The 27,953-nt window shown below is 39.9% G+C and overlaps 1 protein-coding gene across 1 annotated transcript in view; it reads right to left on the bottom strand.

Moving 5' to 3' along the window:
* Positions 1–24,010, bottom strand: part of slc43a1b (solute carrier family 43 member 1b) — a 41,370-nt gene extending 17,360 nt beyond the window's left edge. Inside the window, exons 1-8 of the mRNA XM_072463420.1 lie at positions 23,912–24,010; positions 14,220–14,380; positions 11,341–11,521; positions 8,672–8,727; positions 8,490–8,566; positions 2,880–2,972; positions 2,661–2,794; positions 1,276–1,403 (exon numbers count right to left, since the gene is read on the bottom strand). Coding sequence (XP_072319521.1) covers positions 1,276–1,403; positions 2,661–2,794; positions 2,880–2,972; positions 8,490–8,566; positions 8,672–8,727; positions 11,341–11,521; positions 14,220–14,376 — 826 coding nt within the window. The 5' untranslated portion in view covers positions 14,377–14,380; positions 23,912–24,010. The remainder of the gene's footprint in view (positions 1–1,275; positions 1,404–2,660; positions 2,795–2,879; positions 2,973–8,489; positions 8,567–8,671; positions 8,728–11,340; positions 11,522–14,219; positions 14,381–23,911) is intronic.
* Between the last annotated feature and the right edge of the window lie 3,943 nt (positions 24,011–27,953).

Below are 27,953 nucleotides of genomic sequence, written 5' to 3' on the forward strand. Positions count from 1 at the left end.
AACCAGGACCAAACCAGGACTGAACCAGGACCAAACCAGGACTGAACCAGGACTAAACCAGGACTAAACCAGGACTAAACCAGGACTAAACAGGACTAAACCAGGACCAAACCAGGACTAAACCAGGACTAAACCAGGACTAAACCAGGACTAAACAGGACTAAACCAGGACCAAACCAGGACTAAACCAGGACTAAACCAGGACTAAACCAGGACTAAACCAGGACCAAACCAGGACCAAACCAGGACCAAACCAGGACTAAACCAGGACTAAACCAGGACTGAACCAGGACTAAACCAGGACTAAACCAGGACTAGACCAGGACTAAATTAGGTTTGAACTTAGATTGAACCAGGATTGGAAAAGATCTAAATCATGACTGTATCAGGGCTCAGAGTACAAACGTAAATTGATTAAACCGAAAGCTTCGCCTTTTTGACCTTATCTTTCACCGTTACGCTCCTTTACGCTCCGTTATCTTTCACCGTTACGCTCCGTTATCTTTCACCGTTACGCTCCGTTATCTTTCACCGTTACGCTCCGTTATCTTTCACCGTTACGCTCCGTTATCTTTCACCGTTACGCTCCGTTATCTTTCACCGTTACGCTCCGTTACGCTCCGTTATCTTTCACCGTTACGCTCCGTTATCTTTCACCGTTACGCTCCGTTATCTTTCACCGTTACGCTCCGTTACGCTCCGTTATCTTTCACCGTTACGCTCCGTTATCTTTCACCGTTACGCTCCGTTATCTTTCACCGTTACGCTCCGTTATCTTTCACCGTTACGCTCCGTTATCTTTCACCGTTACGCTCCGTTACGCTCCGTTATCTTTCACCGTTACGCTCCGTTACGCTCCGTTATCTTTCACCGTTACGCTCCGTTATCTTTCACCGTTACGCTCCGTTATCTTTCACCGTTACGCTCCGTTATCTTTCACCGTTACGCTCCGTTACGCTCCGTTATCTTTCACCGTTACGCTCCGTTATCTTTCACCGTTACGCTCCGTTATCTTTCACCGTTACGCTCCGTTACGCTCCGTTATCTTTCACCGTTACGCTCCGTTACGCTCCGTTATCTTTCACCGTTACGCTCCATCTTTCCCTCACTCGAGAACAAGACTTTGAGATACTTAACCTCACTTCCCGATCAGGGCTTTTTCCTGTGGTTAATAAAAGGAGCTCTGTGGTAGCGCGACATGCGATGACCCGAGTCATTAGGTGTCATTCATGTGCAGGTGATGTATTGTAGCTAACATATAGAAGTGCATCTCACTCTGGGACGTGTCCTGTGAGGCCGGGTCATCGCGCTCCTGTGGTTTCAAGTCCACGGTTTCCTCAAACGTTGTGACTGGAGTGAAGTGAATGTCTGAAGTTTTCACACTGCTCGTCTTCACTTTCTTACTGCAAACAGAGTTATATCAGAACACCACAGATGAAATATTACTCAGAACATAACTACATGAACGTCGAGAAGAGATCTGAATTAGAAACATCCTCAGAGCGTCATCAAATGAGAAGCGAATGAATCAGGCTCACAATAAATGCAGTGGATCATAACACGATAAAAGCAACATGAATGTACAACTTAGAGCAGGTGAACAGGGAAGAATCCTACATTTCAACAGGTCAATTTGGAACTTTTTCTGTAGTTTACACACATTAATGTAAGAAAAACATGTTTACAAGTTTTTCATCATGTAACATTTTCACATATCCATTTGCACATGTTTGAGATGGATAAATCTGAAAAGGTTTAAATGTCTTATTTAACTTTGATGACATACAAAACATGATTTATTATTTATTATTTTAGCAAACTAGATCTGACTGAAAATTGCCTCATTTTTTGGAGTTCAAACTTTCATAAATCAGGCATGGAATTGAATATTGACAAACTCTTCAGTACGATATTTCATAATCTTTATTAAATACATGTTTGTAAAGTTTGGGTTGATCTTATAACCTATTCTTCAGCTTGAGGACTTTTTCCCATGCCAACAATATGACATTTTGTTTTTAATTGTTAATCGCTATGGCAACAGTCCTCATTTCTCATCATTCTGAAACCCATGGATAGGGGTGAAATGCCTTTAGAGAAAATGTCCTTTGAAGTTACAACATTCCATCTAAATCTATGGACTTAAGTTGATTCAATAAAATGATTGAAATCTTTGGGTGCAGACTGGACAATGCTGTTGTTTCCAGGTCAAAGCGTATATTGTGTATGTTGAGAGAGCAAACGTACTAAAGATGTAGAAAAAACAAAGAGTTTTGGCTTTAGTGTTTTGCATTAAGTTAAAATGACATTTGTTGTGGTTTGTTGAGTTGTTTTACAGTGTACATAGTACTGTACACACAGCCACGCCCCCGAGGCAACAAGAACTACATTATATTTGTTCTTCAAATTTGTCCCTTGATACCAGGATCTTTTACTAATCTTTACAAAGCGGAAATGAGTCAGGTCCTTTTGTTGAACTCTAAGAAACAGGTATGTTTTTATTTATTTATTGATTTTGCTAAAAGGATATTGAACCAGTGAGGTGGTCACTGCTCTGGCAGCTTTTCTCACGCAAACTCCACTTAGGCCGGATCCGAGAGTCAAACCCATGACCTCATATGTACAATACACTTCATTACGACGGTAAATGAAATACTGACGTGTAGAGTATGTCCTCTGGAGCAGGGAAGGACTCTAGGGGCCAGTTGAAGAAACAGTTGACAAAGACCAGACAGGCGAGTCCAGCCCAGGTCCACATGATGACCCTGAAGGACACGCCCGCATCGTAGATCAGCTACACAGAGGAAAGAGAGAGAGGTTAAGGACTAAACGGAGTCTAAACCAGCGCAGAAGCAGGTCTGTGTCTCTGTCTGCATCACCTTGACTCCGGGGAACGTGACGGCAGATGAAGCGTAGGAGCCGATCATCAGAGACAGGATCGTGGAGCGGATGTTTCCGAACATGTTTGGCAACTGTGAAGAGCAGAAACGCACGAGTGAAGCTTCAAACTGTGAGAACCATTTAAAACACACAAGTTCTTGGGGCTGATATTTAAATGTACTTGCACTTGTAATTGAGTATAATTCATGTAATAAAGAGAGAATGCAACTTGGGGTTTAAAACTACTTAATTCAGCTTTAAGCGGTTTACTTGAGGCTTATATAAAAGACCAATCTAAAAAGGTGGCTAATATAGCTTAAAATTAACTAATATGTTGAGTAGTATCTTGCAATTTTGACTTTTACCGGTACTTGTAATTGAGTACAGTTTTAGATGTGTAACTGTACTTTTGCTTGAGCACACATTTTCAATACTCTTTCCACCACTGGAATAATGTACATTAAAGGAATATTTATATTTAATTGAGGAACTTTTTAAAGAAATTTGCTTCGCTGAGTAGCTCATTTCTCCAAATCCATTCTCATAGTTTGATAAAAACAGTATTAAAGATATAAAGACAGTATTATTTATGTTTCTTCTGCTGATTCAGATATTACTTTTTGGGTCCATCCTTTAAAAATACCAGAAAATGTTCATTATGTAATGTTTTGTCCTTCAAATGACAGTACATTAACGTCAAATTAAAAAGTATTTCATGAAGAATTACAAAGATCCAGACATTTAATAGTAATACTTTCTTTAACCACAACTTTGTACCTCTACTTGAGTTGTATTATTTTAAGTAAAGTACACATTTTGGATGTTTATTCATTATCTTGCAGTTATGGTCGAGCCCCACAAGAGGGCAGCAGTGAACCATCAGCCACACAAAACTTCAAACCTCAACATTCAAGACTCAAATCCAAGCCACAAAAAAGGTACAAGTCTTTATTTTTTAATCTAACTGCTTGATATGTTTTCAGAGACATTCCTGTTGAATTGTGTCAAATACTATTAAACGTTTCAGAGTGAGTGTCTTGTGTGCTGTCCAGGTTTTATTCGCTCGTGGAAAATGCGGTTTCTTTCCAGCTCGGCCGTGCAGAGTGGGAGAAGCCTGAGAACATTTCCGGACTGAACACATGTGCTTTTTAGACCAGCTCTAAGTTTAGACGGAACCTAAGGAGGCCAAGGAGTTTCTGCACGTGGCTCTGTGTGCGAGAGGAACCAGGGCTGGACCAGGGCTGGACCAGGCCTGAACCAGGACTGAACCAGGACTGGACCAGGACTGGACCAGGACTGGACCAGGACTGGACCAGGACTGGACCAGGACTGAACCAGGACTGGACCAGGACTGGACCAGGACTGGACCAGGACTGGACCAGGACTGGACCAGGACTGGACCAGGACTGAACCAGGACTGAACCAGGACTAAACCAGGACTAAACCAGGACTAAACCAGGACTGAACCAGGACTGGACCAGGACTGGACCAGGACTGGACCAGGACTGAACCAGGACTGAACCAGGACTGAACCAGGACTAAACCAGGACTAAACCAGGACTGAACCAGGACTGAACCAGGACTGAACCAGGACTGAACCAGGACTAAACCAGGACTAAACCAGGACTAAACCAGGACTGGACCAGGACTGAACTCGATAAAACAAGGGCTGAAAGAGATCCAGGACTAAACTTGGCTAAACCAGACAAAACCAGAAATACAGGTAAATAAAGTGTAATAAACGTCAATCAAAAACATAAATCAGGAAAAAAGGACTCAACTGAGATTATTATACTACTATACTATACTATTATTATTATTAACACAATTAAGACTATAACAGGTCTAACCAAGAATTTATACTAAATGAAAAACAAAACAAAGAATAAACCATGACTTTATCAGGGACAATAATGTAATTTAAATATCACCCAATAAAGGACATTATACTATATCTTAGAGTTTGAATTTAAAAGGCAAATGGAAATAAGAATGAAATGAGGAACAACAGTGAAGGCCTCTGAGGGCAGCAAAAAAAACCTCTTTAAACCTTTTCAAATCTGTGATCGAACAGTCACATTGGCTTTTTTTGTAAGATTTAAGAGAAGATTTTAACAATGGAATTAAAACTGGTTTTGTCGTAATGGTTTTTTTGTGTGTGTGTGAAACAGAATATCAAGATAAAATGTCAATAAAAACATTCAATAAGTGAACAAATGCATAAACATTATATGTACGGTAATAAGAGCGCTGTCTTTGCAGGTAATCTTTAACCTTAAAGTGCCTTCAATTCATAAAATGGTAAAAGATGATCCAATTTAAATAATGTCTGTTTTTTATCTATAGATAACAGAACAAAGTAGCTTAAAGCCTTTTTTCGCTCATTTTATGTTGATATAGCGTGACATGTCCTGAGATCTGAATGGATGAATTCTGATCTGAATCTGCACATGTTTCATAAGGAAACAAAAGGCAGCGCTGCTCTGTCTGCATCAGACTAGAAGCATTGAAGAAATTGTGGCAGAACAACTTGTCTAAATAAGAACAGAACATAGGCTGCAGCAGTATTCTGTGACCTTAGAAGAGTCTTTGATAGTGTGAACTATGCAGTGATGTCATCAAAGCTTACACAATTTGATCTGTCTGAAAACTTCAAATTAAAATGGATGCAGTCATATCTTGCTGCTCGATCACAGTGTGTCCGCATTACAGATACATTCTCGTTATCCAAACCATTAGGAAACCCACAGGGCTCAGTTTGGGGACCACTGCTGTTTAACTTACCGGCTGCTTATGCAGATGTGGAAATACAGATGTTTGCCGAGGATACGGTCATAATATCCATGGGAGAAATGTGGAGGCTGAGGAGCTTGTTTTAGCTCATGATAAACAAGATTCATGTCCCACTCTTAACATCAAAACAACTGTAACAATGTGTTTTAATAAGAAGCAAATCTGTGGCCCACAACTTTGTCAGTTCTTGCACGTGTTTATTGAAATAATGTTTATTATCAGTCCGGATTCTCAAGTATTTCTAATGAGGCACTTGTTCAATCATATCACTATCGAGCGTAATTTCTTGATTCACTACAATGCCTTTTGGAAAACAGCATACTTTTGACTAATTCACCAATCATTTTAAATAAACCACATTTTTGTTGTATTGAATGGACTATGAATGCCCTTTAAGTTTGGTGCCAAGGTGAGAACAACAATGACAGACACACCATCTGGTTATAACCCGACTGCGTTACACCCGGGTCCAATGTGACTCGTGTTATGCCAAAGTGGAGCAGACAGTGGACTCAGATGGCCCTAACAAGAGCCAAGTCAGGCGCAGTGTTTAAACTTACAAACAGGACAGAGTGTGATAAGGCTGAGAATCTGCACAGATCATAAAGGAGGCGTGGGTCTGACCAAGGCTTCTGATTGGTCCGGACTCACGGCAATATTTAGAGCCATTGGAACATCAGTGACCTCAGTGACTTCCAGTCAACAAGGACCTCCTGTCACTAATGGTAATGGGCTTTGTCCTGTGTTTACAGAGGAGAACATTACTCAAGAAGAATGACAAACTGGATTTAAGATTACTTGTACTTGTACTTGTACTTGTACTTGTACTTGTACTTGTACTTGTACGTGTATGTTAAAAGAGAGTTTATCATTGATCCAGATGCCCAAGTATTTGTACTAGAGTACGTGTACAATCATATTACTATCAAGCATAAGAATGGTAGTGTCTTTTGGAGACCAGCATACATTTAAAAATAATAATGATTCATTAACAATTTTAAATTAACATGTGAGTGAAAATCCTCTTGAATATGTTTTATCACTTGTGCAGAAAAAGGGGCAAAGGCGGTTAGCGCTCTTGCCTCCCAAGAAGGAGATCATGGGTTCGATTCCCGGACCAGACCAACATCACATGATCTCTCTGGGCGGAGTCTGCATGTTCTCCCCGTGTTACCGTGGGTTCTCTCCGGGTTCTCTGGGTCCTCCCACCGTCCAAAGACATGAATGTGTCAGGCAAAAATTGTTGACTCTAAATTGGTCCTAGTGAATGAATGTGAGCGTGAACTGTCTGTAATGTCTATGTCTCTGTGTTGACCCTGCAACAAGTTGGCCACTGTCCAGGGTGTACCCCGCCTAAGGCCCAAAGTCACTGGGATAGGCTCCAGTCACCCGCGACCCCGAAAGGGAACAAGCGGTAGAAAATGGATGGATGGATGGAGTTTATATATATTGTAAATAATAGTGGTCCGAGGACAGACCCTTGTGGAACACCTTTAATAAGATAAGAAAATTCCGATTGAAAACCATCAGCAGCTTGAGCTCTATTTGTGAGGTCATCTGAAAACTACTATTGTGCATTTGAATCAAACCCAACAGCATCCAGACAATATAAGAGAATTATGTGATCTACAGAATCATAGACCTCTGATAAATCAACAAAAACAGCAGCACATTCTCCACGCCCTGCCCAGGACTGGTAACTATTTAAAATGATGACTATATATATATATATATATATATATATATATATATATATATATATATATATATATATATATATATATATATATATATATATATATATATATATATATATATATATATAAATAGTATCTTGCCTCCTTTATGCAAAGGGAGAACAAAAACAGGCAAGGAAATACTTTCAGTTTGAATTGTGAGATCAAAAACATGAGTTCAACAATTTACAATTAGTATAAAGTGATATTTTGGCACTTTGGGGAATGTATTTGTTTGAAAATTAAACCTCAACTAATTTGTTGTTTAACACATCAACACGGTTGAGAAAAAGCTCATATTTATTTTGTCAATATCGTCCAGCCCTAAAAACAGGAAACTACTAAATCATTGAATAAAGGCTTATCTGGACGTATGTGGGGCTGCACAATGTGATACGGTTAAAATATGGGATATTTGAATATACTTTTTACTCTGTCAAAATATAATTCTAAAATGTAACAGAGACAAAACTAAGACTACATCAAGGCTAATTGTGACTTAATAAGGAAAATTGTGAATAAAATCAGCCCTTTTCAACATTGTTTCTTTTAAAACCAGCACGTTTCTGTCAGCTGGACGTTCTTGGTGTTACTGTGGTATATTTCCTTTGTTGTGATATTGATTATTGCCTCAGTCAGTGTTGCAGAATCAATACTTTTACGATACATTGTGCTCCTTGTTTCAATCTTTTTACAAGACAAACTTTTGCACATAAGCCATTCATTCATGTATTGATCCTAGCGGTGTTAACAGTTCAGAGAGAACATGAAAAAGAATCATAGTCCTATTTTGATCATTGTAATCATCATCTGGACTGTACAGACTCTAAAACACATTGTTTAATAAAAAAATACAGTGGCATTATTGAATTAAATGTCAAAAAAGGATAAAAAATGTCAGATTCACATCAACAATGCACTTTATTTGTGAATATTCTGTATCTAGAAGCCTTCAATCACACATTTCAACCTCTATTTGGTTAAAAAGGTATTTAAAAAGTCTCAATTTACAATCAAAAGAATCCTTTGACTAGTGGACTACTGAGGGAAAGACAGATATATGAATTGAAAAGGTCTTACTGTGAGAGACGTGAAGGTCAAGCAGATTCCTCCAAAACCGTTGAATGAAACAGCGAAAAAGATGAGCATGGAAAGAACTGAAACAGAAACAAAACACTCGATAAACCTCTGGAACGACCTGACCTGAATGTATGATGCTCGTGTAATGTGCTTTATATTTATAGACAGTGTTTACAACAAACCTTCAGGCTTGTACGTTGCCGTAGCGATCATGGCACAAGACGCTGCAAAACATGAACTGAAAGAAACAAGATGCATGTGTAAAACGTTTTGTGATGTGTGGAAACAATGCACTTTAGGACATAATCATGAAGCAATAATGAACAAAGGACAACGTCTGTGGAGGGGCAAGCCCGCTCACAGTCAAGATCTATGTTTTAGTGCAGTAAAAGCCCCCATGATAAGATGCTTTTATTTTGTCTGAAATCTTACGCTTTGATCAGACTCATTCTGCTCATTTCAGAACGCACTCAACTTCAAAGCAGCCATTGTTTTCAGCCACATTTAAGCTGCTCTGTAAAGTGCGCCAGTGGAGCGAGTCCTTGTGTCCTCTGCTGGCAAACACTGCACTTTGTATCAGATTGTTTGTGAAATCTTCTCGTCACTCGAAATATGTTTTCTATGAATTATATAAATAATAAATATATAATTATGATCTGTTCTATAAATATGATCTGTTCTATAAATATGATCTGTTCTATGATTATGATCTGTTCTATGATTATGATCTGTTCTATGATTATGATCTGTTCTATGATTATGATCTGTTCTATAAATATGATCTGTTCTATGATTATGATCTGTTCAATGATTATGATCTGTTCTATGATTATGATCTGTTCTATGATTATGTTCTGTTCTATGATTATGATCTGTTCTATAAATATGATCTGTTCAATGATTATGATCTGTTCTATGATTATGATCTGTTCTATAAATATGATCTGTTCTATAAATATGATCTGTTCTATGATTATGATCTGTTCTATAAATATGATCTGTTCTATAAATATGATCTGTTCTATGATTATGATCTGTTCTATGATTATGTTCTGTTCTATGATTATGATCTGTTCTATAAATATGATCTGTTCTATAAATATGATCTGTTCTATAAATATGATCTGTTCAATGATTATGATCTGTTCTATGATTATGATCTGTTCTATAAATATGATCTGTTCTATAAATATGATCTGTTCTATGATTATGATCTGTTCTATAAATATGATCTGTTCTATGATTATGATCTGTTCTATAAATATGATCTGTTCTATAAATATGATCTGTTCTATAAATATGATCTGTTCTATGATTATGATCTGTTCTATGATTATGATCTGTTCAATGATTATGATCTGTTCTATGATTATGATCTGTTCTATAAATATGATCTGTTCTATGATTATGATCTGTTCTATAAATATGATCTGTTCTATAAATATGATCTGTTCTATGATTATGATCTGTTCTATGATTATGATCTGTTCTATGATTATGATCTGTTCTATAAATATGATCTGTTCTATGATTATGATCTGTTCAATGATTATGATCTGTTCTATGATCATGATCTGTTCTATGATTATGATCTGTTCTATGATCATGATCTGTTCTATGATTATGATCTGTTCTATGATTATGATCTGTTCTATGATTATGATCTGTTCAATGATTATGATCTGTTCTATGATTATGATCTGTTCTATGATTATGATCTGTTCAATGATTATGATCTGTTCTATGATTATGATCTGTTCTATGATTATGATCTGTTCTATGATTATGATCTGTTCTATAAATATGATCTGTTCTATAAATATGTTCTGATCTATGATTATGATCTGTTCTATGATTATGTTCTGTTCTATGATTATGATCTGTTCTATGATTATGATCTGTTCTATAAATATGATCTGTTCTATAAATATGATCTGTTCTATGATTATGATCTGTTCAATGATTATGATCTGTTCTATGATTATGATCTGTTCTATAAATATGATCTGTTCTATAAATATGATCTGTTCTATGATTATGATCTGTTCTATGATTATGATCTGTTCTATGATTATGATCTGTTCTATAAATATGATCTGTTCTATAAATATGATCTGTTCTATGATTATGATCTGTTCAATGATTATGATCTGTTCTATGATTATGATCTGTTCTATGATTATGATCTGTTCTATAAATATGATCTGTTCTATAAATATGTTCTGATCTATGATTATGATCTGTTCTATGATTATGTTCTGTTCTATGATTATGATCTGTTCTATGATTATGATCTGTTCTATGATTATGATCTGTTCAATGATTATGTTCTGTTCTATGATTATGATCTGTTCTATGATTATGATCTGTTCTATGATTATGATCTGTTCTATAAATATGATCTGTTCTATAAATATGTTCTGTTCTATGATTATGTTCTGTTCTATGATTATGATCTGTTCTATGATTATGTTCTGTTCTATGATTATGTTCTGTTCTATGATTATGTTCTGTTCTATGATTATGATCTGTTCTATAAATATGATCTGCTCTATGATTATGATCTGTTCTATGATTATGATCTGTTCTATGATTATGATCTGTTCTATAAATATGATCTGTTCTATGATTATGATCTGTTCTATAAATATGATCTGTTCTATGATTATGATCTGTTCAGTGATTATGATCTGTTCTATGATTATGATCTGTTCAATGATTATGATCTGTTCTATGATCATGATCTGTTCTATGATTATGATCTGTTCTATGATTATGATCTGTTCTATGATCATGATCTGTTCTATGATTATGATCTGTTCTATGGTCTGACGCGGTCACAGTTAATCACCTGCCGATGAGTCTGAGCGGGCGTGGCCCAAACTTGTCCATCAGGATGCCCAGAGGTAAGGTGGCTGCGCTGAGGAGGAACGACCCGATGGTGAAGCCCAGATTCAGGATCTCCTCCTGCTCCACACAGCTGACGTATTCCCCGCTGTGCACCGTGTGGTTAGAGGGCGCTGTGCCGTTCTCTGGAAGAGGAAATATATCTGAGAATTCTACTGAAAGGTTAAGATGTATTTAGGGAAAGAATTAGGAATACAAATTCTGTTAGAATGAGTTTTTTTAAATTATGACAAATTGGTTGATGTATATTAACTGCCACCAGCTTGTTACATTACATTCTATAACCCTAACCCTAACCCTAACCCTAACCCTAACCCTAACCCTAACCCTAACCCTACATTACATTTTACATTACATTTTACATTACATTTTACATTACATTTTACATTACATTTTACATTACATTTTACATTACATTTTACATTACATTTTACATTTAAAACATGTTTTTGTAACAATCATAAGCCTGACCACCAAACCATCTAAATGTATATTAATTCATTAAAAAACATTTTTATGATTTTATTTTTTATATGAATCAAATGATAATGTGGAAACATTTAAATAGGACAAAATATGATGAATATAATCAACATTAATGAGCTTTTAACCTTGTTCCTCCAGTGTTTCCTCATCATAGTTTACTCAAAGTTGCATTTTGATTCCTGCATGTTTGAGTTAATTCTCTTTTGTCCCGTGTCCACCCTATCCCCTATCCCCGCCCACATCTCTGTACTTGGTTGTGATTATTTGAAAATTGTGTCTCAGAGTGTCACATGTAGAGCTATAAAATGTCACTTTTTGATAAAGTTAATCATGGCAGAAATGTAAAGCATTTATGTCACACATGCACAGAATGTACTTTTATTGTGAAGGTGTTCTGCCAGGAAGTTGTTTGGACTTGAATTTGGACTTTTGCATTTGTTCTATTGGATTTCAACTTGTCTGTTTGTTGTTATTACTGAAAGTTTGTTCAAAGCAGAGACTCAAATACATTTTTTACAAACTTAACGTTGCAACAACAGAGAGTGTTAAATATATTTGATTCTCTGGCTTTCAATTCCACTAAGTTGAGTCCTTTGTGCTTTTGACTGGTTCTCACAGGACCTATCTTCACTTGAATGAGTCCATGGAAATAGAACCTTAAAACCACATAAAACATTATCATTTCTAAAGGGAGAGTCTACAGAACCTGAAACTGCTGCGCTATTTGCCGTTTTAGACCGCGCCGAGTTAAGGTTAGGGTTAGGGTTAAAGTTAGGGTTAGGGTTAGGGTTAGGGTAAGGGTTGAGGTTAGAGTTAGGGTTAGGGTTAGGGTTAGGGTCAGGGTTAGGGTTAGGGTTGAGGTTAGGGTTAGGGTTGAGGTTAGGATTAGGGTCAGAGTTGAGGTTAGGGTCAGGGTAAAGGTTAGGGTTAGGGTTAAGGTTAGGGTTAAGGGTTAGGGTCAGGGTAAAGGTTAGGGTTAGGGTCAGGGTTAGGGTTAGGGTTAGGGTTAAGGTTAGGGTTAGGGTTAGGGTTAAGGTTAGGGTTAGGGTCAGGGTTAGGGTTAAGGTTAGGGTTAGGGTTAGGGTTAGCCATGAGGCTATATGGCAGTGCCTCGGTTCCTGAAACTGCTGGGCCATTTGACCGCGGTTCTGCAGCCACGGCCTTTTCTAAAAGCATGTTAACAATAGAAGCAGTTTGTATATGTTGTTGCTATGTGTGTGTTATACAGTGTGTGTTTTTAACTGACTGTAACACGTTGCTTCAAATGCAAAGTGCAATATAAATAAAGGCCGTGGCTGCAGTGCTGCGGCCCGCGGTCAAATGGCCGCGCAGTTTCAGGAACCGCGGGACTTCTCTTATAGCGTCATGGCTAACCCTAACCCTAACCCTAACCTTAACCCTAACCCTAACCTTAACCCTAACCCTAATCTTAACCTTAACCCTAACCTTAACCCTAACCCTAACCTTAACCTTAACCCTAACCCTAACCCTAACCTTAACCCTAACCTTAACCTTAACCTTAACCCTAACCTTAACCCTAACCCTAACCTTAACCTTAACCCTAACCCTAACCCTAACCTTAACCTTAACCTTAACCCTAACCCTAACCTTAACCTTAACCCTAACCCTAACCCTAACCTTAACCTTAACCCTAACCCTAACCCTAACCTTAACCTTGACCCTGACCCTAACCCTAACCTTAACCCTAACCCTAACCCTAACCTTAACCCTAACCTTAACCCTAACCCTAACCTTAACCTTAACCTTAACCTTAACCTTAACCCGGCGCAGTCTAAAACGGCGCTAAAACGCGGTCAAATAGCGGTGCAGTTTCAGGAGCCGCGATGCGCAGCCGGCACAAAAATAACATGGCAGTTTCGGGACGCGCGCCGCGGCTCTGCAGACACTCCCATAAATAAAACCATCTTTGACCTGTTTTTGACTTTATGATGAATATTGTTTTGTATATTGTTTGTGAGCTCATGAAACACACTTTTCCCTATCAAATACACCCAAATAAATACATCAAAATAAAGTACGAGTCAAGTTTGTGGAGGTGCAAGCCCGCTCACATTAAGGACGCAGGATTTTATATGTTTTCTAATTTTGCAATAAAAAACAGCTTTTATTTTAGTCTATTTTGGGCTGAAATGTTACATACTGGGGCTTCAAATGAGGACTAGCGGAGTAAACAAGAGCATTATATAATATTTGTATTGCATTTTACGTGTACAGTGCAGCACTTTTGAGAGCAGCTTCTGTTTATGAAATGTACAATATAAATACATAAGAATCACAATCACACACAGCTTAAAGAGGTGTTTAAACGTGTCGTACCGGTGGTGCAGATGTGCGAGTAGAAGCCCTCGTTCTTGAGCATGATGAGCAGCGAGCCCCAGCCCAGCAGCACGGCCGAGCACAGCAGGTTCTCCACGATGGCAGTGATGGCCATCCACCAGCGCCGGCCGTACGACTGCACCAGACTCGGAGCCATCGTCCTGGAGACAGACGCACACCAGGGTTTGTGACAGTGTCAGAGCCACGTCAGGCGCGTCGTTTTAGAATCCTTAGCTGCTCTTTACGGAATCGAAAACACAGACAAACAAGACCTTTGTTTGAGGACGTTGGATCAAACTAATAATAACTGATACTTTTGTGTTCTTCTTGGTTTTATATTGTATAGAATTATTATAAGTTTGATTTTGTCTGGAGATTATGGGAGAAAAAATTTAAAATAATAATATCTATGCATGTAAAAGAGAACAATTATTATACTTCTACTCACTCTTTTTCAAATATAGGGGGAAAAAGCTGCTTTTTGTTGTTGTTAGAGCAAAATAAATCAAAATGTATTAAATCAATCAGCTGCATTGTTTTATTATATATAAAGAAAGAATATTTACTGAATTTTATTAATGTTAAATGTTTAAATAATATTTAAACATTTAACATACCTACAAATCCTTCAACATGAGTCGCCTGCGGTTATGGTAGGGGCTGATTCAGCCGTGCAATCCCACCCAAAAGACACCACAGACTTTGCAAACTCTCAAATCAGTCACAGTGCTATCTTTTTATTATTTTTATTTATCCTATTTTGGACAATACAAAAACTTTGTTGCTTGCTCTTTCACGGACACTTTATTGCTATTTCATTGAGATGTGCAAATGTTATTTAATATGTGTGTGCACTTCCTACACTGGATGTTTTATGCTGAATCTCGTGTTGAACTTTAATTGCAATTTATACAACCATAGATTGTGAACCTTTCAGTATTTCAGTATATGAAACCATTGAACATCTGCAGATTGTACATTTTGTAAATATTGGATTAATTGTATGTTGGTAAACCTTCACTGTAAATATATAAGGCACAGCCACACTTTGATTCACTAGTTTGTATTATTGCTTACACGCACCTCCCTGAGTCAAACCTACCTTCTGATCTAGCCCAGTGGCATATTGACACATGCTACATGTGGGTTGTGCTTTATGTGTTTGTTTAAATATTTAATTCAACTCCGACTTCTGGATGGTAGAGATGTGATTTGTTAACGTGAAAATAACTTTCACATTCTTGGATTAATACATTTTTATTATGCACTGAATCACCTGTGAATTCTGTTTATCGACAAATGGCAATAAACCCTATTCTGATTCATTGATGCTATTCAGGGCCTTTTGTAATCCAAGTATTTCCATTTTAATATAGTAACTTCTGATTCTGATTCAAGTCCAGTTACCATCAATAACAACACTCCTCTTGAGTCTTCAGTGACAGCTGTAGGGGGAGGTGGTGACAGGGGGGAGGGCTTATCTCAATGAGATGCAAATGAGCCCCGCCCCCTGTGACTCTGGGCTCACTCCGGTGAGAAACTTTAGAGGCCTGTTCTCAATGTGCAATAGAAATAATTGTTTGACAATCGACTAATCAAAAAATTATAAATGACAAGTCAAAATAATAGTTTGTTTCAGCTTTGTCGCGTTATAACATGAGACAAATACAGTGGGAAAACAAAAGTAATACTCAAGTAAGTGTAAAGTTACTGGCTTCAGATTTGCTTTACTCAAGTAGAAATACAAAGTAGTGGTCCAGGAAATGATTCAAGTACAAGTAAAACGCATTCGGGGAAACTATGACACAAGTAGAAGTAACAAAGAGTAATATAGTCTTGAGTCAGAGTTAGGCACGGAAATAGACGCGTTTCCCTCGTGCCAAAACGACTCGGTGACGTGCATCTGTCCAGAGCTGTTAGTCCTGAGCTACTTTAGGCCCGGACCAAAGCTCGATGTAAGCCAGAGCTCAATGTAAGCTAGAGCTCGATGTAAGCCAGAGCTCAATGTAAGCCAGAGCTCGATGTAAGCCAGAGCTCGATGTCCAGAGCTCGATGTAAGCTAGAGCTTGATGTAAGCCAGAGCTCGATGTAAGCCAGAGCTCGATGTCCAGAGCTCGATGTAAGCCAGAACTCGATGTAAGCTAGAGCTCGATGCAAGCCAGAGCTCGATGTAAGCCAGAGCTCGATGTAAGCCAGAGCTCGATGTAAGCTAGAGCTCGATGCAAGCCAGAGCTCGATGCAAGCCAGAGCTCGATGTAAGCTAGAGCTCGATGTAAGCCAGAGCTCGATGTAAGCTAGAGCTCGATGTCCAGAGCTCGATGTAAGCCAGAACTCGATGTAAGCTAGAGCTCGATGCAAGCCAGAGCTCGATGTAAGCCAGAGCTCGATGTAAGCTAGAGCTTGATGTAAGCCAGAGTTCGATGTAAGCCAGAGCTCGATGTAAGCCAGAGCTCGATGTAAGCCAGAGCTCGATGTAAGCTAGAGCTCGATGTAAGCTAGAGCTCGATGTAAGCCAGAGCTCGATGTAAGCCAGAACTCGATGTAAGCCAGAACTCGATGTAAGCCATAGCTCGATGTAAACCAGAGCTCGATGTAAGCCAGAGCTCGATGTAAGCCAGAGCTCGATGTAAGCCAGAGCTCGATGTAAGCTAGAGCTCGATGTAAGCCAGAGCTCGATGTAAGCCAGAGCTCGATGTAAGCCAGAGCTCGATGTAAGCCAGAGCTCGATGTAAGCCAGAACTCGATGTAAGCCAGAGCTCGATGTAAGCCAGAGCTCGATGTAAGCCAGAGCTCGATGTAAGCTAGAGCTCGATGTAAGCCAGAGCTTGATGTAAGCCAGAGCTCGATGTAAGCTAGAGCTCGATGTAAGCCAGAGCTCGATGTAAGCCAGAGCTCGATGTAAGCCAGAGCTCGATGTAAGCCAGAGCTCGATGTAAGCCAGAGCTCGATGTAAGCCAGAACTCGATGTAAGCCAGAGCTCGATGTAAGCCAGAGCTCGATGTAAGCCAGAGCTCGATGTAAGCTAGAGCTCGATGTAAGCCAGAGCTTGATGTAAGCCAGAGCTCGATGTAAGCTAGAGCTCGATGTAAGCCAGAGCTCGATGTAAGCCAGAGCTCGATGTAAGCTAGAGCTCGATGCAAGCCAGAGCTCGATGTAAGCCAGAGCTCGATGTAAGCCAGAGCTCGATGTAAGATAGAGCTCGATGCAAGCCAGAGCTCGATGTAAGCTAGAGCTCGATGTAAGCCAGAGCTCGATGTAAGCTAGAGCTCGATGTCCAGAGCTCGATGTAAGCCAGAACTCGATGTAAGCTAGAGCTCGATGCAAGCCAGAGCTCGATGTAAGCCAGAGCTCGATGTAAGCTAGAGCTTGATGTAAGCCAGAGTTCGATGTAAGCCAGAGCTCGATGTAAGCCAGAGCTCGATGTAAGCCAGAGCTCGATGTAAGCTAGAGCTCGATGTAAGCTAGAGCTCGATGTAAGCCAGAGCTCGATGTAAGCCAGAACTCGATGTAAGCCAGAACTCGATGTAAGCCAGAGCTCGATGTAAACCAGAGCTCGATGTAAGCCAGAGCTCGATGTAAGCTAGAGCTCGATGTAAGCCAGAGCTCGATGTAAGCTAGAGCTCGATGTAAGCCAGAGCTCGATGTAAGCCAGAGCTCGATGTAAGCCAGAGCTCGATGTAAGCCAGAACTCGATGTAAGCCAGAGCTCGATGTAAGCCAGAGCTCGATGTAAGCCAGAGCTCGATGTAAGCTAGAGCTCGATGTAAGCCAGAGCTTGATGTAAGCCAGAGCTCGATGTAAGCTAGAGCTCGATGTAAGCCAGAGCTCGATGTAAGCTAGAGCTCGATGTAAGCCAGAGCTCGATGTAAGCTAGAGCTCGATGTAAGCCAGAGCTCGATGTAAGCCAGAGCTCGATGTAAGCCAGAGCTCGATGTAAGCCAGAGCTCGATATAAGCCAGAGCTCGATGTAAGCTAGAGCTCGATGTAAGCCAGAGCCCGATGTAAGCTAGAGCTCGATGTAAGCCAGACAGGTACAAATAACTACAGTACTCAAGAATGATTTGTAGAAAATACTACTTGAGAAGCAGTAGTAACTCTCAGTGGGAAAAAAATCCAAAACTTTTACTCAAGAAACAGAAAGATTGTTACTTTAAACGGAATTTTACTGAAGAATTTCACAAGAATCAAACTTGTATTTACATTTTTGCAGTATTTGAAACCTACACTATCCCCAATGTCCTTGAGCACTGCAGGAAAGGAAAAACTAAGGATCATTTTAGTAGTCCACAAGTCAAACTGTTATTTCTATTGCACATTGAGACTTTTAAAAGACCCAAACAGAGGTCAAAATATGTGACTGAAGGCTTCTAGATAGAGAATATTAACAAATCATGTACATTATTGGATTTATTGATTAAATAATGCCACTGTCTTTGTTGTAAAAACTAATATTTTTTTAATGTGTTTTAGAGTCTGGGCAGCCCTTTCCACATCCAAGTGTAATGAGTTTACAGTATACTTTAATGACAAAGTTCAGGGCATTAGAAATGCTATAAATCCCACAATGCAGACACTTCGAGCTAACTCACTTTGCACCTGTAACTGACAAAACTGTCCATGAGATCATCTCCAGTCTTAGAGTTCATCTACATGCTGCCTCCATGTGTGAGCCTCCAGATTTCTAAAGTCTGTGCTGAACAGTTTATTAGCACCATTCACTCACATAGTTAACATGTCGCTTCAATCTGGAACATTCCCAATGTCTTTGAAAACTGCGGTCATAAAGCCTCTCCTAAAGAAGAGCAGTCTTGATGCCGCAGTACTGAGTCATTACCGGCCCATCTCTGATCTGCCATTTTGGGGCAAAGTCCTTGAAAAGGTTGTTTACAACAGCTCACAGATTTCCTCTTTCTTAACAACTCATTTGATGTTTTTCAGTCAGGTTTTAGACCTCATCACAGCACTGAGACTCCTCTTGTCAAGGTGACAAATGACATCCGCCTGAACACTGACACAGGCAAAGCCTCAGTCTTAATTCTGTTAGATCTGGGTTAGGGTTAGGGTTGACCAAAGGTCGGTCCTGGGTCCCCTTCTGTTCAACCTCTACATGCTGCCGTTGGGTCAGCTGATACGTAGTGAAAATGTGTCCTATCACAATGATGCAGACGACACTCAGATCTATGTTTCACTATCGGCAGGTTAATATGGACCAGTAGATTCTCTCTATCACTGCATCCAACAGATCAGTGTGTGGAGCAAAACAACTTTCTCCAGCTGAACTCAGACAAGACTGGAATCATTGTCTTTGTCACAGAAACAAACAGAAAGTGTTAGCGTCACCCCCAGAGTCTCACTCTAAAACCTACAAACTCTGGGGTGTAATAATGGACTCAAACTTGAACTTTAACAGCCACATCAAATCAATAACATCAGAGGATTTGTATCATCTAAAAAACATTGCCAAACTCAAAAGTATAGTGTTTAAGTCAGACTTGAGAGACTTATCCATGCGTTTGTCTCCAGTAGATTAGACTGTAACGGCCTGAACATCCAGAACGCTGCTGCTCGGGTCCTGACTAGAACCAGGAAGTACCATCACATTAGTCCTGACTAGAACCAGGAAGTACCATCACATTAGTCCTGACTAGAACCAGGAAGTACCATCACATTAGTCCTGACTAGAAGCAGGAAGTACCATCACATTAGTACTGACTAGAACCAGGAAGTACCATCACATTAGTCCTGACTAGAACCAGGAAGTACCATCACATTAGTCCTGACTAAAACCAGGAAGTACCATCACATTAGTCCTGACTAGAACCAGGAAGTACCATCACATTAGTCCTGACTAGAACCAGGAAGTACCATCACATTAGTCCTGACTAGAACCAGGAAGTACCATCACATTAGTCCTGTTCTCAGGTCTCTCCATTTCTCCCTGTGGCCCTCAGAGGCAACTGTTGTTGTGATTTTTGGCCTTACAAAAATAAATTGATTTGATTTGATTTGATTTGATCCATGGCCTAGCACCAAAGTACATCTCGGACATGTTAGTGCCATATGAACCATCTCGGCCTCCTGCTGGTGCCAGAGTCAGGACTAAACATGGACCGGCCTCCTGCTGGTGCCAGAGTCAGGACTAAACATGGACCGGCCTCCTGCTGGTGCCAGAGTCAGGACTAAACATGGACCGGCCTCCTGCTGGTGCCAGAGTCAGGACTAAACATGGACCGGCCTCCTGCTGGTGCCAGAGTCAGGACTGAACATGGACCGGCCTCCTGCTGGTGCCAGAGTCAGGACTAAACATGGACCGGCCTCCTGCTGGTGCCAGAGTCAGGACTAAACATGGACCGGCCTCCTGCTGGTGCCAGAGTCAGGACTAAACATGGACCGGCCTCCTGCTGGTGCCAGAGTCAGGACTAATGTGAAACAGGTTCTACTCTAACTAAGTTCAAATCTAAGCTAAAAACAGTTTTGTTTAGCTGTGTTTGACTGAAAGGATTTTTCTTTGCACTCTTCTCTTTTATGACTTAAATTGTTTTGTGATTTCATTAGTTTAGACAATCAGTTGGACTGATTTAAAAGGGAGTTGGACTCCGAAAACACGTTACCCTTTGTGGCTAGGTGTTTTTATTTTTTTATTTTCTCAATTAGTTAATTTGATTGTATTTCTTTATGATTTGAAAGCATTGTTCCTGCTGTGAAGCACTTTGAATTGCCTTGTGTATGAAATGTGCTCTACAAATAAACTTGCCTTGCCTAATTTATTGCTTATTTTTCATGTCAACTGAATAAATAATTAAAAACCTGCTCTTATGTGGTTCAAGACAGGTCGTCCAGACTAAGCTGACCGTCTTTGCAGCCGTAGGTTGTGTATACATTGAAACCGTGTAAATACAGATGATGCAATGCCCTGTTTGACATGCTTTTGAGGGCAGTGACCGGAGCTGCGGCGGCTCTGAAATAAGAGCCTCACGAGCAGCACATGGGACGAGCCACAGTAACAAGGGTCAGACATCGCTCTGAGGCTCAAGGATGTGCCACTAAATACTACAGGGTATTTATGAGCTGGTCAGTAACAAAAGGTGCTGAGGTCAGAGCTGCAAGGACACGCCGAGTGTGCCATGAAGGAGTACCAGGTGTACCATGAAGGAGTACCATGTGTACCATGAAGGAGTACCATGTGTACCATGAAGGAGTACCAGGTGTACCATGAAGGAGTACCAGGTGTACCATGAAGGAGTACCAGGTGTACCATGAAGGAGTACCAGGTGTACCATGAAGGAGTACCATGTGTACCATGAAGGAGTACCAGGAGTACCATGAAGGAGTACCATGTGTACCATGAAGGAGTACCAGGTGTACCATGAAGGAGTACCAGGCGTACCATGAAGGAGTACCAGGAGTGCCATGAAGGAGTACCAGGTGTACCATGAAGGAGTACCAGGAGTACCATGAAGGAGTACCAGGAGTACCATGAAGGAGTACCAGGAGTGCCATGAAGGAGTACCATGTGTACCATGAAGGAGTACCAGGTGTACCATGAAGGAGTACCAGGTGTACCATGAAGGAGTACCAGGAGTACCATGAAGGAGTACCAGGAGTACCATGAAGGAGTACCATGTGTACCATGAAGGAGTACCAGGTGTACCATGAAGGAGTACCAGGTGTACCATGAAGGAGTACCAGGTGTACCATGAAGGAGTACCAGGAGTACCATGAAGGAGTACCATGTGTACCATGAAGGAGTACCAGGTGTACCATGAAGGAGTACCAGGTGTACCATGAAGGAGTACCAGGAGTGCCGTGAAGGAGTACCATGTGTACCATGAAGGAGTACCAGGTGTACCATGAAGGAGTACCAGGAGTGCCATGAAGGAGTACCATGAGTGCCATGAAGGAGTACCAGGAGTGCCATGAAGGAGTACCATGAGTGCCATGAAGGAGTACCATGAGTACCATGAAGGAGTACCATGAGTGCCATGAAGGAGTACCAGGAGTGCCATGAAGGAGTACCAGGTGTGCCATGAAGGAGTACCAGGTGTACCATGAAGGAGTGCCATGAAGGAGTACCAGGAGTGCCATGAAGGAGTACCAGGTGTGCCATGAAGGAGTACCAGGAGTGCCATGAAGGAGTACCATGAGTGCCATGAAGGAGTACCAGGAGTGCCATGAAGGAGTACCATGAGTGCCATGAAGGAGTACCAGGAGTGCCATGAAGGAGTACCAGGTGTGCCATGAAGGAGTACCAGGAGTGCCATGAAGGAGTACCAGGTGTGCCATGAAGGAGTACCAGGTGTGCCATGAAGGAGTACCAGGAGTGCCATGAAGGAGTACTATGAGTGCCATGAAGGAGTACCAGGAGTGCCATGAAGGAGTACCAGGTGTACCATGAAGGAGTACCATGTGTACCATGAAGGAGTACCAGGTGTACCATGAAGGAGTACCATGAGTGCCATGAAGGAGTACCAGGAGTGCCATGAAGGAGTACCAGGTGTACCATGAAGGAGTACCATGAGTGCCATGAAGGAGTACCAGGTGTGCCATGAAGGAGTACCAGGTGTGCCATGAAGGAGTACCAGGTGTACCATGAAGGAGTACCAGGTGTACCATGAAGGAGTACCAGGAGTGCCATGAAGGAGTACCAGGAGTGTCATGGTTATTTAAAATTAAAAGGCGCAAAATTCAATTTATTTTTGTAACGCCCAAAATCACAACAGCGATTGTCTCGGAGGGCGACAGTGAAGACCACAAGGATAATAATACTGGTAATAATGATATAATATAATAATAAGAAAAATAATAATAAGAAAAATAAAGAAATAATAATAAATAGAAGAATAATAAAAATAAGAAAATTAGAGAAGTAATAAAAATAATGATAATAATAATAAAGAAAAATAAATTAAATAAATGAATGAGAAAAAACAAAGCTGGGCAGGAGCATAGAGAACTCAGGATAAGTCAAGAATAAAATTAGAAAGTAATAAGGTGGTATCCAAAGGAAAGAGGGGTAAACGCATACTATGGCATAAAGTCCCATTTTGTCCGTTTTGTTTGTTGAATATGTCTATTTTAACATCTATTATTACATTCTAGCAGCTCTTTCACCAGTGACAGGGACATTTACACCTCTTTTTTCTAATTAAAGTCATTTGACAACATTCTCGAGGATAAGGTTTTAGTGGATGCTTTGCCGCTGCATCTTTTCAACCAAAAAAAACGGTGGCTCAACTCGAAATAAGCTGAAAAACACTACGATAAGTAGATTTATAGATGATGAAAGATTGGGATGCAACAATTTCCACATCTGGATTCCTGTGTACGCCGCACAAACTGTTATTCAGAAAAGTTACCGTGTATAAGACTATACTTCACCAAACATCCAGACAAAGGCAAAGTGGGCTAAGTGTATTGCCCAAGGACACAATGACAGTATGAACTAATCCTCTAATCCTCACAGTTAATTTTATGTTTTAAAATGTCATGTTTTAATGATATTTACATCCAAAATCCAGCTAAAATCCAACTCCAAAGACGTCAAATTAACTACTAAAGAGTGAAACACGTTCGATAAAAGGCCAGAAACAATGAATGACAAGTAAACCTAGTGAATTAACGTTTACCCTGAACTTAAATATATCACCAAAAAACACGAAAAATCAAACCCAAAGTTTGACCATCTCATTTTACCTGTTGACCGAGTCTTTTGTGTGAAGTTTGTCCTGGTGTGGGGATTTCCCTGTGGTTTTAGAGTCCTTAAATGCAGCAGAAGCAGTCGCCTCATGCAGCAGACACATGGACTTTCTCTCCTTGGACCAGAGCTGTTTGTCCAAAAAAGGATGGACCCGCCCCCCTCGCTCAGACTGGAAACAGGCAGGAACTGTACTCCAAAACTCTAGTACTACTGCTGCCAAAGCATAGGGACTGCAGTTATTAAAGGTACTGAACAGATACAGAAGTAGAAGTAAAAGCGATTGGAAACGTATAAGTATCAACTCGCTACTACAACTACTACTGCTTCCACCAGGTCTAAAATGACATCTACACAGATTTTATTCATAATATTCTAATACCATTATAGAGCAAATACAACTTTTTATTCAGTACTTCTACAAACTGAATACTGCTTTCAACAAATAACACTTTATCTAACCTGTTTTTGAGACTCTATTGTCAGTGGTGAAGAAGAAGTACTCTATTTTGTTACTGAAGTAAAAATACAGTTACGAGCAAATAGATTTATGTACTCAAGTAAAAGTATCACATGAAAAAAATAGTAAAAGAGTATATTTACGACTGGGAACTATTAAAGCGTCAAATGTATGGATTTTTAGTTGAATATTTGATTTGACTAACTACAACTAAAATGAAAGGAGCCTCTGAACCGTCTCAAACAGTCTTACACTATAAAGATAAAAACGTTTGAGTTATGGTAAAAGTAGGGATTTAACGATAACCAAAATATTGTGATATTGTATTGTCAAAAGTACAACGAAATATATATATATATATAACTCTACAGCTAAAAAAACATAAATGCATAGACCATGATCCTTTGCAACATTTCAATGCAGAACTCTTGTTTTTAATTACATTTCTTAATTCTTTGGAATTTGAGACTCATGACGAAGAAGGTGTATTTCAATAATTAAGTTTAACTCTCCATAATATAGCAATAAATATAATACTGTGAACGGAATGTTGTGATAATATTATACAGTGAGATATGCAAATCGTTACATCCCTGGACTCTCAGATGTAGTGAAGTATGAAGTATGAAAGTATTCACTGTAAAATGTACTTCAGTGAAGCATGGGTAGCTATAAAAGTCACTAAAGTATAGTACTTTTACTTTAGTACTTTGTTACTTTCCACTACTGGCTGTTGAACACTAAAAGTACTGAAAACCACGGACAACCTTTCCACTCTCTGGTTTTGTTTGTTTTATACAACATCAAAATCAAACATAAAATAAAAAAGAGAAAACTATAGACAACCAACAGACACCGGTAGAACATGCAAACTCAACACAGAAATGTCCAAACTCAGGACCCTCAGGTTGTGAGGAGAAGTACTAAGCACCTTGTGGACAGTCAGTGGAGCTGTGAGAGGGAAAGTGTGAGTTCAAATACAGTCGCATTCCTGAGTAGGATTATGTGTATTATGTATTGCTCGCTGGCGCCCTCGTGTGGACGAACAAAACGACAAGCACAGACAAGGCGCAGACTGAAACTATTGAATATATCTTATTTAATTACATTTGATTACATAAAGTCGAGTTCCTCAGACCATCTCCTTAGATTGAAAATTACTTTCAGAATCAAGTCGAAAGATCCTGATTCGAAAAGTATTGTCCAGATGACTTGGGAGTAGTTTTACTTGAGTAATCTTTATTCTTATTTGAGTAAAACTTTAGGTTTCTCCTCCTACTGTAAACTTGTAAACTTACTTACTACAGTAAGTTTACAAGTGGCAAAAGCTTGATGTTGACAATGTTGACAATCTTATATGATTCTGATTGAGGTTTTTTTTTTGGTCCCTTGAAAGTACCAGATTTTGTACATTATTTAATATCTTGTCTTTTCAAGTATATTCACTTAAAATGATAAAACATGTTATGTTCAGACAGTTACTCTTAAAGTTACTCTTACTTTCTTGGACCACTACTTTGCACTTCTAAAAAATATTTTCAAGTATTGACTTGAGTACAATTTTTTACCATCAGTCAAAGGTGCGATTTGAAAATGCTCTTACTAGAACCAGGAAGTACCATCACATTAGTCCTGACTAGAAGCAGGAAGTACCATCACATTAGTCCTGACTAGAACCAGGAAGTACCATCACATTAGTCCTGACTAGAAGCAGGAAGTACCATCACATTAGTCCTGACTAGAAGCAGGAAGTACCATCACATTAGTCCTGACTAGAACCAGGAAGTACCATCACATTAGTCCTGACTAGAAGCAGGAAGTACCATCACATTAGTCCTGACTAGAAGCAGGAAGTACCATCACATTAGTCCTGACTAGAAGCAGGAAGTACCATCACATTAGTCCTGACTAGAAGCAGGAAGTACCATCACATTAGTCCTGACTAGAACCAGGAAGTACCATCACATTAGTCCTGACTAGAAGCAGGAAGTACCATCACATTAGTCCTGACTAGAAGCAGGAAGTACCATCACATTAGTCCTGACTAGAAGCAGGAAGTACCATCACATTAGTCCTGACTAGAAGCAGGAAGTACCATCACATTAGTCCTGACTAGAACCAGGAAGTACCATCACATTAGTCCTGACTAGAAGCAGGAAGTACCATCACATTAGTCCTGACTAGAACCAGGAAGTACCATCACATTAGTCCTGACTAGAAGCAGGAAGTACCATCACATTAGTCCTGACTAGAAGCAGGAAGTACCATCACATTAGTCCTGACTAGAACCAGGAAGTACCATCACATTAGTCCTGACTAGAACCAGGAAGTACCATCACATTAGTCCTGACTAGAAGCAGGAAGTACCATCACATTAGTCCTGACTAGAACCAGGAAGTACCATCACATTAGTCCTGACTAGAAGCAGGAAGTAACATCACATTAGTCCTGACTAGAAGCAGGAAGTACCACCACATTAGTCCTGACTAGAAGCAGGAAGTAACATCACATTAGTCCTGACTAGAACCAGGAAGTAACATCACATTAGTCCTGACTAGAACCAGGAAGTACCATCACATTAGTCCTGACTAGAAGCAGGAAGTACCATCACATTAGTCCTGACTAGAAGCAGGAAGTACCATCACATTAGTCCTGACTAGAACCAGGAAGTACCATCACATTAGTCCTGACTAGAAGCAGGAAGTACCATCACATTAGTCCTGACTAGAAGCAGGAAGTAACATCACATTAGTCCTGACTAGAAGCAGGAAGTAACATCACATTAGTCCTGACTAGAACCAGGAAGTACCATCATATTAGTCCTGACTAGAACCAGGAAGTACCATCACATTAGTCCTGACTAGAAGCAGGAAGTAACATCACATTAGTCCTGACTAGAACCAGGAAGTACCATCACATTAGTCCTGACTAGAACCAGGAAGTACCATCCCATTAGTCCTGACTAGAACCAGGAAGTACCATCACATTAGTCCTGACTAGAACCAGGAAGTACCACCACATTAGTCCTCACTAGAACCAGGAAGTACCATCACATTAGTCCTGACTAGAACCAGGAAGTACCATCACATTAGTCCTGACTAGAACCAGGAAGTAACATCACATTAGTCCTGACTAGAACCAGGAAGTACCATCACATTAGTCCTGACTAGAACCAGGAAGTAACATCACATTAGTCTTGACTAGAACCAGGAAGTACCATCACATTAGTCCTGACTAGAACCAGGAAGTACCATCACATTAGTCCTGACTAGAAGCAGGAAGTACCATCACATTAGTCCTGACTAGAAGCAGGAAGTACCATCACATTAGTCCTGACTAGAAGCAGGAAGTACCATCACATTAGTCCTGACTAGAAGCAGGAAGTACCATCACATTAGTCCTGACTAGAAGCAGGAAGTACCATCACATTAGTCCTGACTAGAACCAGGAAGTACCATCACATTAGTCCTGACTAGAAGCAGGAAGTACCATCACATTAGTCCTGACTAGAAGCAGGAAGTACCATCACATTAGTCCTGACTAGAACCAGGAAGTACCATCACATTAGTCCTGACTAGAAG

The sequence above is a fragment of the Eucyclogobius newberryi genome, unplaced genomic scaffold (assembly GCF_026437365.1).
Source record: "Eucyclogobius newberryi isolate DKJ021-1_F unplaced genomic scaffold, fEucNew1.0.hap1 SCAF_4, whole genome shotgun sequence".
Lineage (NCBI taxonomy): Eukaryota > Metazoa > Chordata > Actinopteri > Gobiiformes > Gobiidae > Eucyclogobius > Eucyclogobius newberryi.